Source organism: Chiloscyllium punctatum, chromosome 4 (assembly GCF_047496795.1).
Source record: "Chiloscyllium punctatum isolate Juve2018m chromosome 4, sChiPun1.3, whole genome shotgun sequence".
Taxonomy (NCBI): Eukaryota; Metazoa; Chordata; class Chondrichthyes; order Orectolobiformes; family Hemiscylliidae; genus Chiloscyllium; species Chiloscyllium punctatum.
In genome coordinates, this window is record NC_092742.1 from 10,677,255 (window position 1) to 10,690,662 (window position 13,408).

The 13,408-nt window shown below is 39.7% G+C and overlaps 1 protein-coding gene across 2 annotated transcripts in view; it reads left to right on the forward strand.

The window, feature by feature from the left end:
• The window catches only part of smek1 (SMEK homolog 1, suppressor of mek1 (Dictyostelium)), a 146,667-nt gene that overhangs the window by 77,449 nt on the left and 55,810 nt on the right, over nt 1–13,408 (forward strand). For both annotated transcript variants that reach the window (XM_072568053.1, XM_072568052.1), the window contains exon 4: nt 9,474–10,091. In XM_072568053.1, the coding sequence (XP_072424154.1) occupies nt 9,474–10,091 (618 nt within the window). The remainder of the gene's footprint in view (nt 1–9,473; nt 10,092–13,408) is intronic.

The following is a 13,408-nucleotide window of genomic DNA, read 5'->3' on the forward strand; positions in this document are numbered from 1 at the left end:
GAAATTGCTGGAAAAGGTCTGGCAGCATCTGTGGGAGAAATCAGAGTTAACATATTGGGATGACTGGTCTTTCCTCAGAACTATTCTTGAGCTCTGAGGAAGGGTCACTCAACCCAAAATGTTAACTGTAATTTCTCTCCACTGTTGTCAGACCTGCTGACCTTTTCCAGCAATTTCTGTTTTTGTTTCTGATCACAAAGCCTGGTATGTGGTTGTGGGAGTAAGCATGAAGAAAGGTGTTCAAGGGTTGGGGGTTGGGGGGGTGGAGAGGTGTAGAGGTGTTGGGAGTGAAGGAGGAGTGTACCAGGGTATTCTGGATGAATGGTCCTAGTGAAAGGCTGGTGGGGGGGGAAAGCGTATATATCTGGTGGTGGCATCCATTTGAGGGAACAGAAATGGTGGTCAATAATCCTCTGGATGTGAATGCTGATGGAATGGTAATTGAGGACAAACACACTGCTTGTCATGGGTGTCAAGTTACTGCGTTTACAAAACTCTTTTAAAACATCAGCTTTAAAATGATTCTTTCTCATTTCTGTCTACAATTTTAAAAAGCACAAAAAACCGAAAAGAGACGGTTCTTACAATCCTTCCTGCCACAGAAGATGCATTCTCTATTTATCTGCTATACTTGAAAATCTCTTAAGTATGTGCTCGTCATTACGATTAGGGCTGTCATTTACTGTCCACGCTAATAACCCTGAGATGAAGGTGTTGAGCTGTCATCTTGAACAACTGTGTTTAAGATTCGTACAATGCTATTGAGTAGTCAGTACCAACTGCAAATGTGAAAGGTTCTAGCTGTTCTTTTGTTAACTGTTGCAGTGTTTTGAGCCCTCAGCATGATGGGAGTGTTGAAGGTTTTTTTTAATAATCCACTTCCACAAGCTTTTAGATTGTAGCAAATTCTAAAGAATTCTTTTGTTTCAAAACTTGTTCATTTCATAGCTGTCATCAGTATAGACTCCTGATCGCCAAATTAGAATTCTTAGAAGTAATTTGGAAGTAATATATTTGCCCATGTATTTGTTTACTGTTCCTGCTGTAAGGGGAAAATAAGCATTTTGACTAACAATTAATAGTTTTACATGTGGACATAAAATGCATATAACCATTAAACAGATTTACATGGAATATGCAGTGCAAGAACAACCTATTCACCCCAGCTAATGTGTTCCATTGCTTATCATCAACACAAGTCATTTCCATCTAGTTCACCTAACTCTGGCAGTAAAACCTTCTGTTTCTTTCACTTTTGGTCTTCATCCAGCTTCCCTTCTAAATGTGTCTGCTCTTTACCTCATACTACTCTTGTGGTAGCTATTAATGTAACAACTTTCTATATAGATTGATTAGTATGGTCTCTAATTTTAAACGTTCCCACAAATAACGATATTATCTGACATATATCTAAAATACCAGACTTTTTAAAAACATTTTGAAAACATCTTTTAGCTGCCCCCTCAGCTTTCCTCTTTTTCTAAATATTCCCAGCCCATTTACTCCTCACCAGGACTTAATATCTGTTGGTTCTGGAATCATTCTGATTAGAATTTTATGCATGCTTTCCAGTGCCCCTCTATTTTATCAATAATATGGATATGATCACACAGTACACTCTCAAGGATGGACAAATTGAAAATGTAACGCAACTTCTCTATTTTTCAGTTCTATCCCTCTAAACATTCACCCCAGTAATTAGTCTACAGAAGACTAGACTATTCAATTTTTATTTTGATATTATTGACTAGTGTTGCTACTTTCACTGTCAAATAAGTATCGAGATTAGTTTTAATATCAGTATATGTCTGGTATATGTTGTTTTCTTCAGACTTTAACTGTTATTAAGCCAATATGTAATTTAGATGTTATTTTACATTTGTATACTGCTGTCCTGCTGGCTCAGCAAACACTGCCATGCTCCAAAAACTTGTCATCTTCAGGCATGAATTTCTATAGAGTCATCAAGTCATCGTCAAATTAGAATTCTTAGAAGTAATTTGGAAGTAATATATTTGCTCATGTCATCGAGTCATACAGTATGGAAACCGACCCTTCAGTCCAACTGGTCCATGCCAGCCATGTTCCCAAGCTAAACTTCTGCCACCTGCCTGCTTTTGGCCCATATTCCTTCAAACCTTTCCTATTCATGTACTTATCCAAATGTCTTAACTGTTGAAACTATACCTGCATCCACCACTTCCTCTGGCAATTTATTCTGCACATGAACCACTCTGTAAAAAAAAAAGTTGCCCCTCATGTCCTTTTTAAAACTTTCTCCATTCATCTTAAAAACCATGCTCCTAGTTTTGAGCTCCCCCACCCTAGGGAAAAGACTCTTTCTATTCACCTTATTTATGCCCCTCCTTTTTTTATAAACCTCGATTAAATCACCCCTCAACCTCCTACACTCCAGTGAAAAAAATCCCAACCCGTCCAGCATATTCTGCATACCGTACTCCATTAGAGGCCTCATCAATGTCCTGTACAACCTCAACATGACATCCCAACTGCTCGGTCTGAGAAATGAAGGCAAGCATGTCTTTACTAAAATCTATATAACCCTGTCTACCTGTGACACAAATTACAAGGAATTTTGTATCTGTGCCTAGGTTCCTCTGTTCTATGACACTACCCAGGGCCCTATCATTAATTGTATAAGTCGTACTCTTATTTGTTTTACCAAAATGCAGTACCACGCATTTATCCAAATTAAACCCCATCTGTCATGCCTGAGTCCATTGACCAAATTGATTAAGATCTCTTGTAATCTTGGAGAACATTCTTCACTGTCCATTATACCACCAATTTTGGTGTCATCAGCAAACTTACTAACCATGTCTCCCATCTTCTCATCCAAATCCTTTATATAAATGACAAAAAAAAAAGTGGACCCAACACTGATACCCGTGGAACACTTCTAGTCTCAAGTGGGAAAAACAACTCTCCATTACCACCCTCTGTATCTTACCATCATGTCAATTTTGCATCTGAATGGCAAGCTCACCCTGAATCCCATGTGATCTAACTTTACTAATTAGTCTATCATGTGGAACCTTATCAAAGTCTTTACTAAAATCTATGTAACCAATGTCTAACACTCTTCCCTTATCAATCCTTATTTCCTCAAAAAACTCAGTCAAGTTATAGAGTCATAAAGTCATAGAGATGTACAGCATGGAAACAGACCCTTCGGTCCAACCTGTCCATGCCGACCAGATATCCCAACCCAATCTAATCCCATATGCCAGCACCCGGCCCATATCCCTCCAAACCCTTCCTTTTCATATATCCATCCAAATGCTTCTTAAATGTTGCAATTGTACCAGCCTCCACCACATCCTCTGGCAGCTCATTCCAGACACGTACTACCCTCTGCATGAAAAAGTTGCCCCGAGGTCTCTTTTATATCTTTCCCCTCTCACCCTAAACCTATACCCTCTAGTTCTGGACTCCCCGACCCCAGGAAAAAGACTTTGCCTATTTATCTTATCCATGCCCCTCCTAATTCTGTAAACCTCTATAAGGTCACCCCTCAGCGTCCGATGCTCCAGGGAAAACAGCCCCAGCCTGTTCAGCCTCTCCCTATAGCTCAAATCCTCCAACCCTGGCAACAACCTTGTAAATCTTTTCTGAACTCTTTCAAGTTTCACAACATCTTTCCGATAGGAAGGAGACAAGAATTACACGCAATGTTCCAACACCGGCCTAACCAATGTCCTGTACAGCTGCAACATGGCCTCCCAACTCCTGTACTCAATACACTGACCATTAATGGAAAGCATAACAAACGCCTTCTTCACTAACCTATCTACCTGCGGCTCCACTTTCAAGCAGCTATGGACCTGCACCCCAAGGTCACTTTGTTCAGCAACAGTCCCTTGGACCTTACCGTTAAGTGTATAAGTCCTGCTAAGATTTGATTTCCCAAAATGCAGCACCTCACATTTATCTGAATTAAACTCCATCTGCCACTTCTCAGCCCATTGGCCCATCTGGTCCAGATCCTGTTGTAATCTGAGGTAACCATCTTCGCTGTCCACTACACCTCCAATTTTGGTGTCATCTGCAAACTTACTAACTGTACCACTTATGCTCTGATCCAAATCATTGGACGCGAGCATAAGCGGTACAGTTAGTAAGTTTGCAGATGACACCAAAATTGGAGGTGTAGTGGACAGCGAAGAGGGTTATCTCAGATTACAACAGGATCCGGACCAGATGGGCCAATGGGCTAAGAAGTGGCAGATGGAGTTTAATTCAGATAAATATGGGGTGCTGCATTTTGGGAAAGTAAATCTTAGCAGGACTTATACACCTTAATGATAAGGTCCTAGGGAGTGTTTGTGAGACATGATTTCCCTTGCACAAAACCATGATCCCTAATCAGTCTTTACCTCTCGAAATGCATATAAATGCTATCCTATAGGTTTGGCTTCCGGACACTTTTAACAGTGGGAAGGGTTGTGTGTGCAAGCCATTTCTCTTCCATTCAATATGTGTCAACTCGAAAATAGCTACCTGATTTTTTTTTTGTTCTGTTTCCTTTATTATACAAACTCGTCATTTCTCCTAATATCGCTATTATGAATAAACTTAATGTTTCATGGAGCCAAGTAATCTGTACCAATAGAGCCATGGGGGCGAAGTCCTTGAATATTTTCAAGGCAGAGGTATACTGGTCCTGACCAACAAGGAAGTTAAAGCTGGGGTGGGTGGGAATGTGGAATTGAGACAGGTCTTATTACACTCACAGCCATGATCTTATTGAATGCTGGATCAGTCTAGATGGGCCAAAATGGTTTGACTCCTGCCGCTAATTCTTATGTTCTGTTTTTGACCTAGATCAGACCTAACTTGAATATAACTGGCTACCATATTCTAAATCATGAATCAGGTGGCGAGAATGGGGTGCTGAAACACATAGCAAGGTGTAATATTGCAGTTAAAATAGGTTTAATTTTTGTTTAAAAAGCATAAGATAATGCGGTGGTACTGTTTGTGCAGAATTATGTCATGTCTATTTTTAGCACTGTTTTCTTGTCGTTTTCATTACCAGGAATGCATCAGTGCATTCCTGAGTGTCCTAAGGGTGGTTGAATACTATTTACAACAAACATGAGTAAAACACTGTTGTTGTCTATATTGCCCTTTGTAATTTACAATAAAACTTCATTATGTGACTAATGAAATGTTATTCTGTATGGCAACAAAAAATGCAAACTTAGAAAAGCAGAATACTGCAGTCCTTTTAAAGCAGAGCATGTTCTCTCAATTTTACATTTGCTGTTTCTTAGAATGCACTGTTCCTTTTAAATTTTTTATTCATTCATGGGATGAGGGTGTTGTGCATGAGCCATTTATTGCCCATCCCTAATTGACCCAAGGGTGGTTAAGAGTCACCCTTATTGCTGTGGATCTGGAGTCACATATAGGCCAGACCAGATAGGGTTGGCAGTTTCCTTCCCTGAAGTGCATTGGTGAATCAGATGGCTTTTTCTGACAATCGACAAAGAATTCATGGTCATCCTTTGACTTCGAATTCCAAATTTTTTTATCAAATTCATATTCCACCATCTGCCATTTCAGGATTCAAACCCGTTTCCTAGAATGTTACCTGGGTCTTTGGATTAACAGTCCAGTAGTAATACTGTTAGGCCATTGTCTGTCTATTAAGACACATTCGTCTCAAAAAGACTTGTTTATGCATGGCCAGTTTGTTTCTTGTGCAGCATGTTCCTAATTGTTGAGTGGCACACACAAACACAATTCAAGAGAACATTATTTTAGATGTTGGAAATCTGAAATCTAACAAAAATTGTTGGAAATATTCAGCAGATCAGATAGCTTCTGTCAAGAAAGAAGCAGAGTTAATGGCTAACGTTATTACTGCATCCCAAAATGGTGGATTAGGAGGTAGTGGGGAACTATGGCGAACTGGGAGGCTATGTCCTCGCTGAAACCCAATTATTGAGGAGGATTCCCAGCAGTGTCTTGACCTCCTTCTGGTATTAGGGAACAAATTTAAACAATTAAAGGACAAATTAAGAGATTTACCCATGAGGCGAGCTTTTCTTCCCTTCCCCCTCCACTCCTCCCCCTTTTTCAAAAAAAAGGCAACTACCGACACCACAACCATTTCCTCCAGTCCTAACCTTACATAAAAGATTCCACCCTCAGTTCATTCGGCTGGGAAAAATTACATTTAACAAGTTTTAAGCAAGTATACAGGACACTGTTTGGTCCTAAAGTCATGGGAGAGAGCAAGTGCAGATGAAGAGAAAGAAAGGTGGGGGAGGAAGGAACAAAAAGGAAAGTTTGTGATGGGATTGAAGAAATAAAACTTAAATATCAATTGGGATGATGTTTCAAGGCAAGGTGAATCGCAGGACAAGCAAAGCAACAAAAAACTGGTCTAGAGGATGTTTAAAATAAAATAGAATTATACCAGCAGCAGCTGCTGTTTTGGGGGGGAAAAAGTGCAGCGGTGGTTATCAGCTAAAGCTGCTGGGTTCAGTATTGAGCCTGGAAAGCCACAGCCTGGTGTAAAGTTGAATGTGTGCCTGTTTGCAATCCTTGTTTAGAAAGGAACACAACAGGGTAGAGAATCATAAGATCATAAATGATTAATAAATTTTAGACAACAGGACCACTGATGTAGTTTGCAGAAAATCCCGCAATTTATTGAAACCCTGTACTTGCCTTTCCATAAATGCAGTGTGGAAGTCTAAGTCAACTGTGTTGGCCCTCAGACTTTTTTTTAAAGTATTCTGACTTGCCTCTTAATCAATTGTGGATTAAGGCATTTACCTCTCTCAGTAATAGCTCCTTAAAATGCTGCTGAGATAGCGAACCTCCTCTGGAAAATTAAGGACACCACTCAAGTAAGCAGTGTGAAACTGCTCTGTTGTTGCATGATGCTGCTGTGGTGAAGTTTATATTTAGCCTGGGTTTGCAAATACTGGTAGGCAATTATAAAGCTGTCGTAGTGGTGGCTTCTTCACCTTTCAAGAGTCGAAACATAGTTTGGCACTTCGAGATTAACCATTTTGAGATATCCACAATATCTAAGATTACATTGCCCATGCATGCCAGTTAAATTTATTGACCTCTCTCTATTTCCATCTGTTAGAAAGTTACTGATGCCTTGTTCATGATCTTCCCATGTTAATATATTTTGATACTAGAATCTTATTTGAAAGGAATTCTCAAAAAGCAAGAACTTTTGGCTTAAGTGGAAAAACCTAACTGGTCCATCATATACCATTCTCTCTCAACTGAGAAATTGTCTCTTATTTTTATCAGCCTATTCTCTCTCTATTAATGTGTCCGATTGTCAACTTCTGACCAGTAGTAACATCCACTTCAGTGCCTATGATTGGAGTAGAGTTTCCCCAAGTACATTTTCACTTTCTTTTGTGGGCATCACTGATGAGGTTAGCATTTGTTGCCTATCAGTAATTACCCCTTAACTGAATGAGTTGCATGAGTTTCAGGGCAGTTAAAAGCAAACCACATGATTGTTAATCTGGTGGTATGCAGAGGTCAGTCCAAGTGAGAACAGCAAATTTCCTTCCCTAAAATACATTAGCACACCAGGTGAATTTTTATGACTATCAATAGTACAATTATGCAATTACTGAGATTAGTTTTATATGTCAGATCTATTAATTCATTTCAAATTACAAACAAAGCTATATATAGGATAGTTAGAAAGATCTTAATTGAAGCAATAAAACAATATTTCAACTTGTTTCCCAACAATATCTAAGGCTTCCAGCAGTTCAAGAAGACTGCTCACAACCACCAGCTTAAGGGAAATTTAGGTTTGGGTAGTCAATACTGACCTAATCGGTGAGGCCCAAATCCCATGTACAAGGTATATTTTTGAAAGTTTAGCTTACACAGATTTTGAACACATTTAATGGGTTAAGGGTACTGCATTATTTTTGAGTGAGACAGTAAAGTGAGCACCTATAAAATGGTGAACTAGTATTTCATTTCTGGTTTACTGCGCACAGATTAGTTGTTACATTTGCTGACATAACATTAACAGCACTTTTAGAAGTATTTTCTTGTCTTTTAATTGATTTGGCATGTCCTGGAGTATGCTGTGAGACCAGTTAACCCAGTTAGCTAGACAGCTCGCAGGGAAATCCGATTAATACCAACAGCGCAGAATTTGATCCCATTCTGGCTAGGATAGACTTAGGGCTTGTCTCCTTGGTTTCTCAGTTGTTTGAAAAAATTCAGGACACTTAGCAGTGGCATGGCAAGTTATTACCATAGGACCTGCGTTTATCTAGAGAACTTTAAGAGTATTGTACACTATGTACTGCCAGATTTTTGAAACTGAATAACTTGATATTATTTCTGTTAACAGAACTTTGATAAAGCAAAGCATTTGACAAAGTTGCTTTGGAGAAGGTGAATTCAGGGATGTAAGGAGGTAGATAGGAAAATATATATTTTCTTTCAGGCAACTAAAATACAGTCTAATTGTGAGTTAAATTTTGTGTTAAGAGATCAATGCAGCACAACCAGATTGTCTTCTCCACATATTCGTAAAATAAATAAGTTGTAGCAATTTAGTCAAAGTGTGTGGTGCTGGAAAAGCACAGCCGGTTAGGCAGCATCCAAAGAGCGGGAGAGTCGACATTTCGCACATAAGCTCTTCATTAGTAATATAGTGTAGTTTTTAGGGGGAAAAAAACTGATCTAAAATGAAAGCTAGCGAACTGTTCTCCCAGTGAAGCATCCTTTCGTGATTAGCACGGAGTTGTGCTATCCAGTGAGCTTGATATGTGAACTGAACTTGTGCTACTTTAGTTATAGTCTTCCCCCGTACAGATGTGTTTAATTATTGTTCACCAAAGGTACTATTCAATTAAAGCATACCAGCACATGAGATTTTATTGATAATTGCATTGTTTGGTGGAACCTGCTATATAATCGGATACTTTTAGGATTGTGATATTCAAAATAAAGATGTTGCAAAGGGGTTGGGGGAGGCATTTTAGTTATGAACGATATGCTAAAATGGCGTTTTGCACTTTCAGTGTAATTAGAACGCTTAGTGTAACCATGTTCTTGATATATATTGCAGATTTATGCACGCAGTTCATTTTGATCTTGCCAAAGATGGCTGCAGCGTTTTTTTTTGTACATGAGGGGTTATAGAGAGACTTCTGTTATACGTTGAAAAGTGGTGTTATTTGAGATGGTTTGCTCATTTATCTTTTTCACTTTATAGCATTTTGAAATCTGATTATTTGTGGTCATGTTAGTAAACTGACAGCGAGATGCTTTCCTCAGTATTTGGAAATTTAAGAGCTATCTTGATAATTATATCTTTAATCAATGCAAATCACTCACTACAAATACTGTTTGTTTGTGTGAAATCTGTCAATCAAACAAAAAATTCTGATGACATCATTTTGCATTAGAATAATTCTGCTGTCTGTTGTTGTCAGGTTCAAGGGAAGGACCCCTCAGTGGACATCACGCAGGACCTCGTGGATGAATCTGAGGAGGAACGTTTTGATGACATGTCATCACCTGGTTTGGAACTTCCACCATGTGAGTTGAGCAGATTGGAAGAGCTGGCAGAACTGGTTGCAACATCACTACCTTCACCCTTGCGGCGGGAGAAGCTTGCACTTGCACTGGAAAACGAGGGCTACATTAAGAAGCTCTTGGAGCTCTTTCACGTGTGTGAGGACCTGGAAAACATGGAAGGACTGCACCACTTGTATGAAATAATCAAGGGAATTTTCCTTTTGAACAGAACTGCACTTTTTGAAGTCATGTTTTCAGAAGAATGTATAATGGATGTAATAGGATGTCTAGAATATGATCCATCTTTATCTCTTCCAAGAAAACACAGAGAATTTCTCACAAAAACAGCCAAATTTAAAGAGGTGATTCCCATATCTGATCCTGAACTTAAACAGAAGATCCACCAGACGTACAGAGTGCAGTACATTCAAGATATGGTTCTACCTACACCCTCTGTATTTGAGGAAAACATGTTATCAACACTTCACTCCTTCATCTTTTTTAATAAAGTTGAAATAGTTGGTATGCTTCAAGTAAGTATTTAACATTTATCAAGAAGACAAACTGAACAAGTATGCATATGCATGTCACTGGTATTTATGTTTTATTTTCCCACTGAATTTTGGTTATAGAATATAGAACATTACAGTGTAGTACAGGCCTTTCAGCCCTCGATGTTTGCGCCAACCTGTGGAACCAATCTGAAGCCTATCTAACCTACACTTCTATTCTCATCCATATGCCTATCCGTTGACCATTCAAATGCCTTTAAAGTTGGCGAGTCTACTCCTGTTGCAGGCAGTGTATTCCATGCCCCTACTACTCTCGAAGTAAAGAAATTATCCCTGACATCTGTCTGATACCTATCACCCCTCAATTTAAAACTGTCTTCTCGTGCTGGCCATCACCATCCGAGGAAAAAGGGTCTCACTGTCCAACCTGTCTAACCCTCATAAGTCTGTATTAAGTCGCCTCTCAACCTTCTCTCTAATGAAGACAGCTTCAAGTCCCTCAGCCTTTCCTTGTAAAACCTTCCCTCCATACTAGGCAATATCCTAGTAAATCTCCTATGAACCTGTTCCAAAGCTTCCACATCCTTCCTATAATGCGGTGACCAGAGCTGTATGCATACTGCAAATGTGGCCTCACCAGAATTTTTTACAGCTGCAGCATGATCTCGTGGTTCCGAAACTCAATCCCTCTCCCAACGAAAGCTAACACACCTTATGCCTTCTTAGCAACTCTATCAACCAGGGTGGCAACTTTCAAGGATCTACGTACCTGGACACTGAGCTCTCTCTGCTCATCTACACTCCCAGGAATCTTAGCATTAGCCCAGTACTCTGCATTCCTGTTACTCCTTCCAAAGTGAATCATCTCATACTTTTCTGCATTAAACTCCATTTGCCACCTCTCGGCCCAGCTCTGCAGCTTATCTATGTCTCTCTGTAACCTGCAACATCCTTCAGCACAATCCACAACTCTACCGACCTTAGTGTCATCTGCAAATTTACTAAACCATCCTTCTATGCCCTCATCCAGGTCATTTCTATAAATGACAAAACAACTGTGGACCCAGAACAAATCCTTGAACTCCAGGATGAATATTTCCCATTAACCACCACACTCTGTCGTCTTTAAGCTAGCCAAGTTCTGATCCAAACTGCGAAATCACCCTCTATCCCATGTCTCCGTATTTTGTGCAGTAGCCTATCGTGGGGAACCTTATCAAATGCCTTACTGAAATCCGCATACACCACATCAACTGCTTTACTCTCATCTACCTGTTTCATCACCTTCTCAAAGAACTCAATAAGGTTTGTGAGGCACGACCTACCCTTCTCAGAATCGTGTTGGCTATCCCTAATCAACTTATTTCTCTCTAGATGATTATAAACTCTATCTCTTATAACCCTTTCTAACACTTTACCCACAACCGAAATAAGGCTCACAGGTCTATAATTTCCAGGGTTGTCTCTACTCCCCTAACCTCTGGTCTTCTGGTGCTATGGTCCTGTTCACAATGACGACATAAAGATCAAAGCCAAAGGCTCCAAAAGAGAAAATGCTGGAAAATGTCAGCAAGTCTGGCAGTGTCTGTAAGGAGAGAAAAGAACTGACGTTTCGAGTCTAACTGACCCTTTGTCAAAGCTCTCAGACAGGGGACGAAATGTCTGCAACACAAATTCCCAGCTTGGCGAACAGAACCACAACAACGAGCACCCGAGCTACAAATCTTCTCCCAAATCTTATCATTCTTTTATTGCTGATATAGCTGTAGAAAGCCTTAGGGTTTTCCTTGATCCAATCTACCAATGACATCTCATGCTCCCTCCTGGCTCTTCTTACTCTCTCTTTAGGTCTTTCCTGGCCAACTTGTAAACTCTCCAAACTTGTGCGTTTTGAAATATTTGTATTGAAGTAAAATCAATATATGAGGGCAGATTTTTATCCTTCTAGCCTTTGGTTGTCTGGAATTACAGTTCTGAGCTATGTAATGTTATGGCGGGATACTGTTTATTTTTAACTGATTTCTCAACCTGCCTATTCAATGTAATTTAGTTGATGTTGAAGGTGAGGAAGTGCCACTGAGTCTGCATAATGATGTCATGATGCAGCAAAATTGCTGCAGCAAAATTCTTTGTATAAGCACCACCTTAGCACAGCTCATGAATGATGATCGATTCTTTGAATAATCTGTCCATTCTAAACATCCTTTATACTGGTTTAGAGTAACTATACAAAGATGTTATGGATTTGTGGACAGTTTTAAAATCTGTTGCTGCAATACAGTAAGTATTACAAAAGCAGGATGTTGCCAAGCATACCATTGAAAATTTCTGAACTGTATTTTGTTTTTGTTTTTCATTTCCTCATGAAACCTGGAGAAGGTAGCTATGAGCTGCCTTCTTGGACAGCTACAGTGCTGTTGAGAAGTTCCAAGATGTTGACCAATGAACTGTGAAAGAAAGGTAAATTGCCCTCCAGTTCAGAATGGTGTGTGACTTAAGAGTCATAGAGATGTACAGCATGGAAACAAACCCTTCAGTCCAACTCATCCATGCTGACCAGATATCCTAAATAAATCTAGTCCCATTTGCCAGCACTTGGCCCATATCCCTCTAAACTTTTCCTATTCATATACCCATCCAGATGCCTTTTTAAATGTTGTAATTGTACTAGCTTCCATCACTTCCTCTGGCAGCTCATTCTATACATGCACCACCTTTTGCATGAAAAAGTTGCTTCTTAGGTACCATTTACATCTTTCCCCTCTCACCTTAAATCTATGCCCTCTAATTGTGTACTCCTCCACTCTAGGGAAAATACCTTGTCTATTTATCCCCTATCCATGCCCTTCATGCCTCTTGCAGGGCAACTTGCAGTTGATTATGTACATACGCATTTGCAGCCCTTGTCCTTCTACCCAGCAGAGGTTGTGGGTTTATAAGGCATTGTTAACAGAATCTTGGTGAGTTCTTACATTGCATCTTGTCGGTGATACACAGTGCTGCATCTGTGAAAGGAATAACAGCCCCAATCGGGGGCAGCATCTTGAAGTGTGTGGATGGGGTGTCAATAAAGGGGACTACTTCATCACAAATCTTGTCAAAAGTATTGAGTTTTCTCAAAATTGCATCATCTAGGAAATTGAAGAGTATTCTACCACTCTCCTGATTGTACCTTATCAATCCTCGACAGGCTTTGGAGAGACAAAAAGTGAATTATTACTTGCCATAGAGTTCCTAACCTCTGACCTGCTCTTGTTGGCATGATGTTTGTGTGACAAATCCATTTGATTTCTGTTCCCCAGTAACCTCACAATATTCACTGTATGGGATTCAATAAT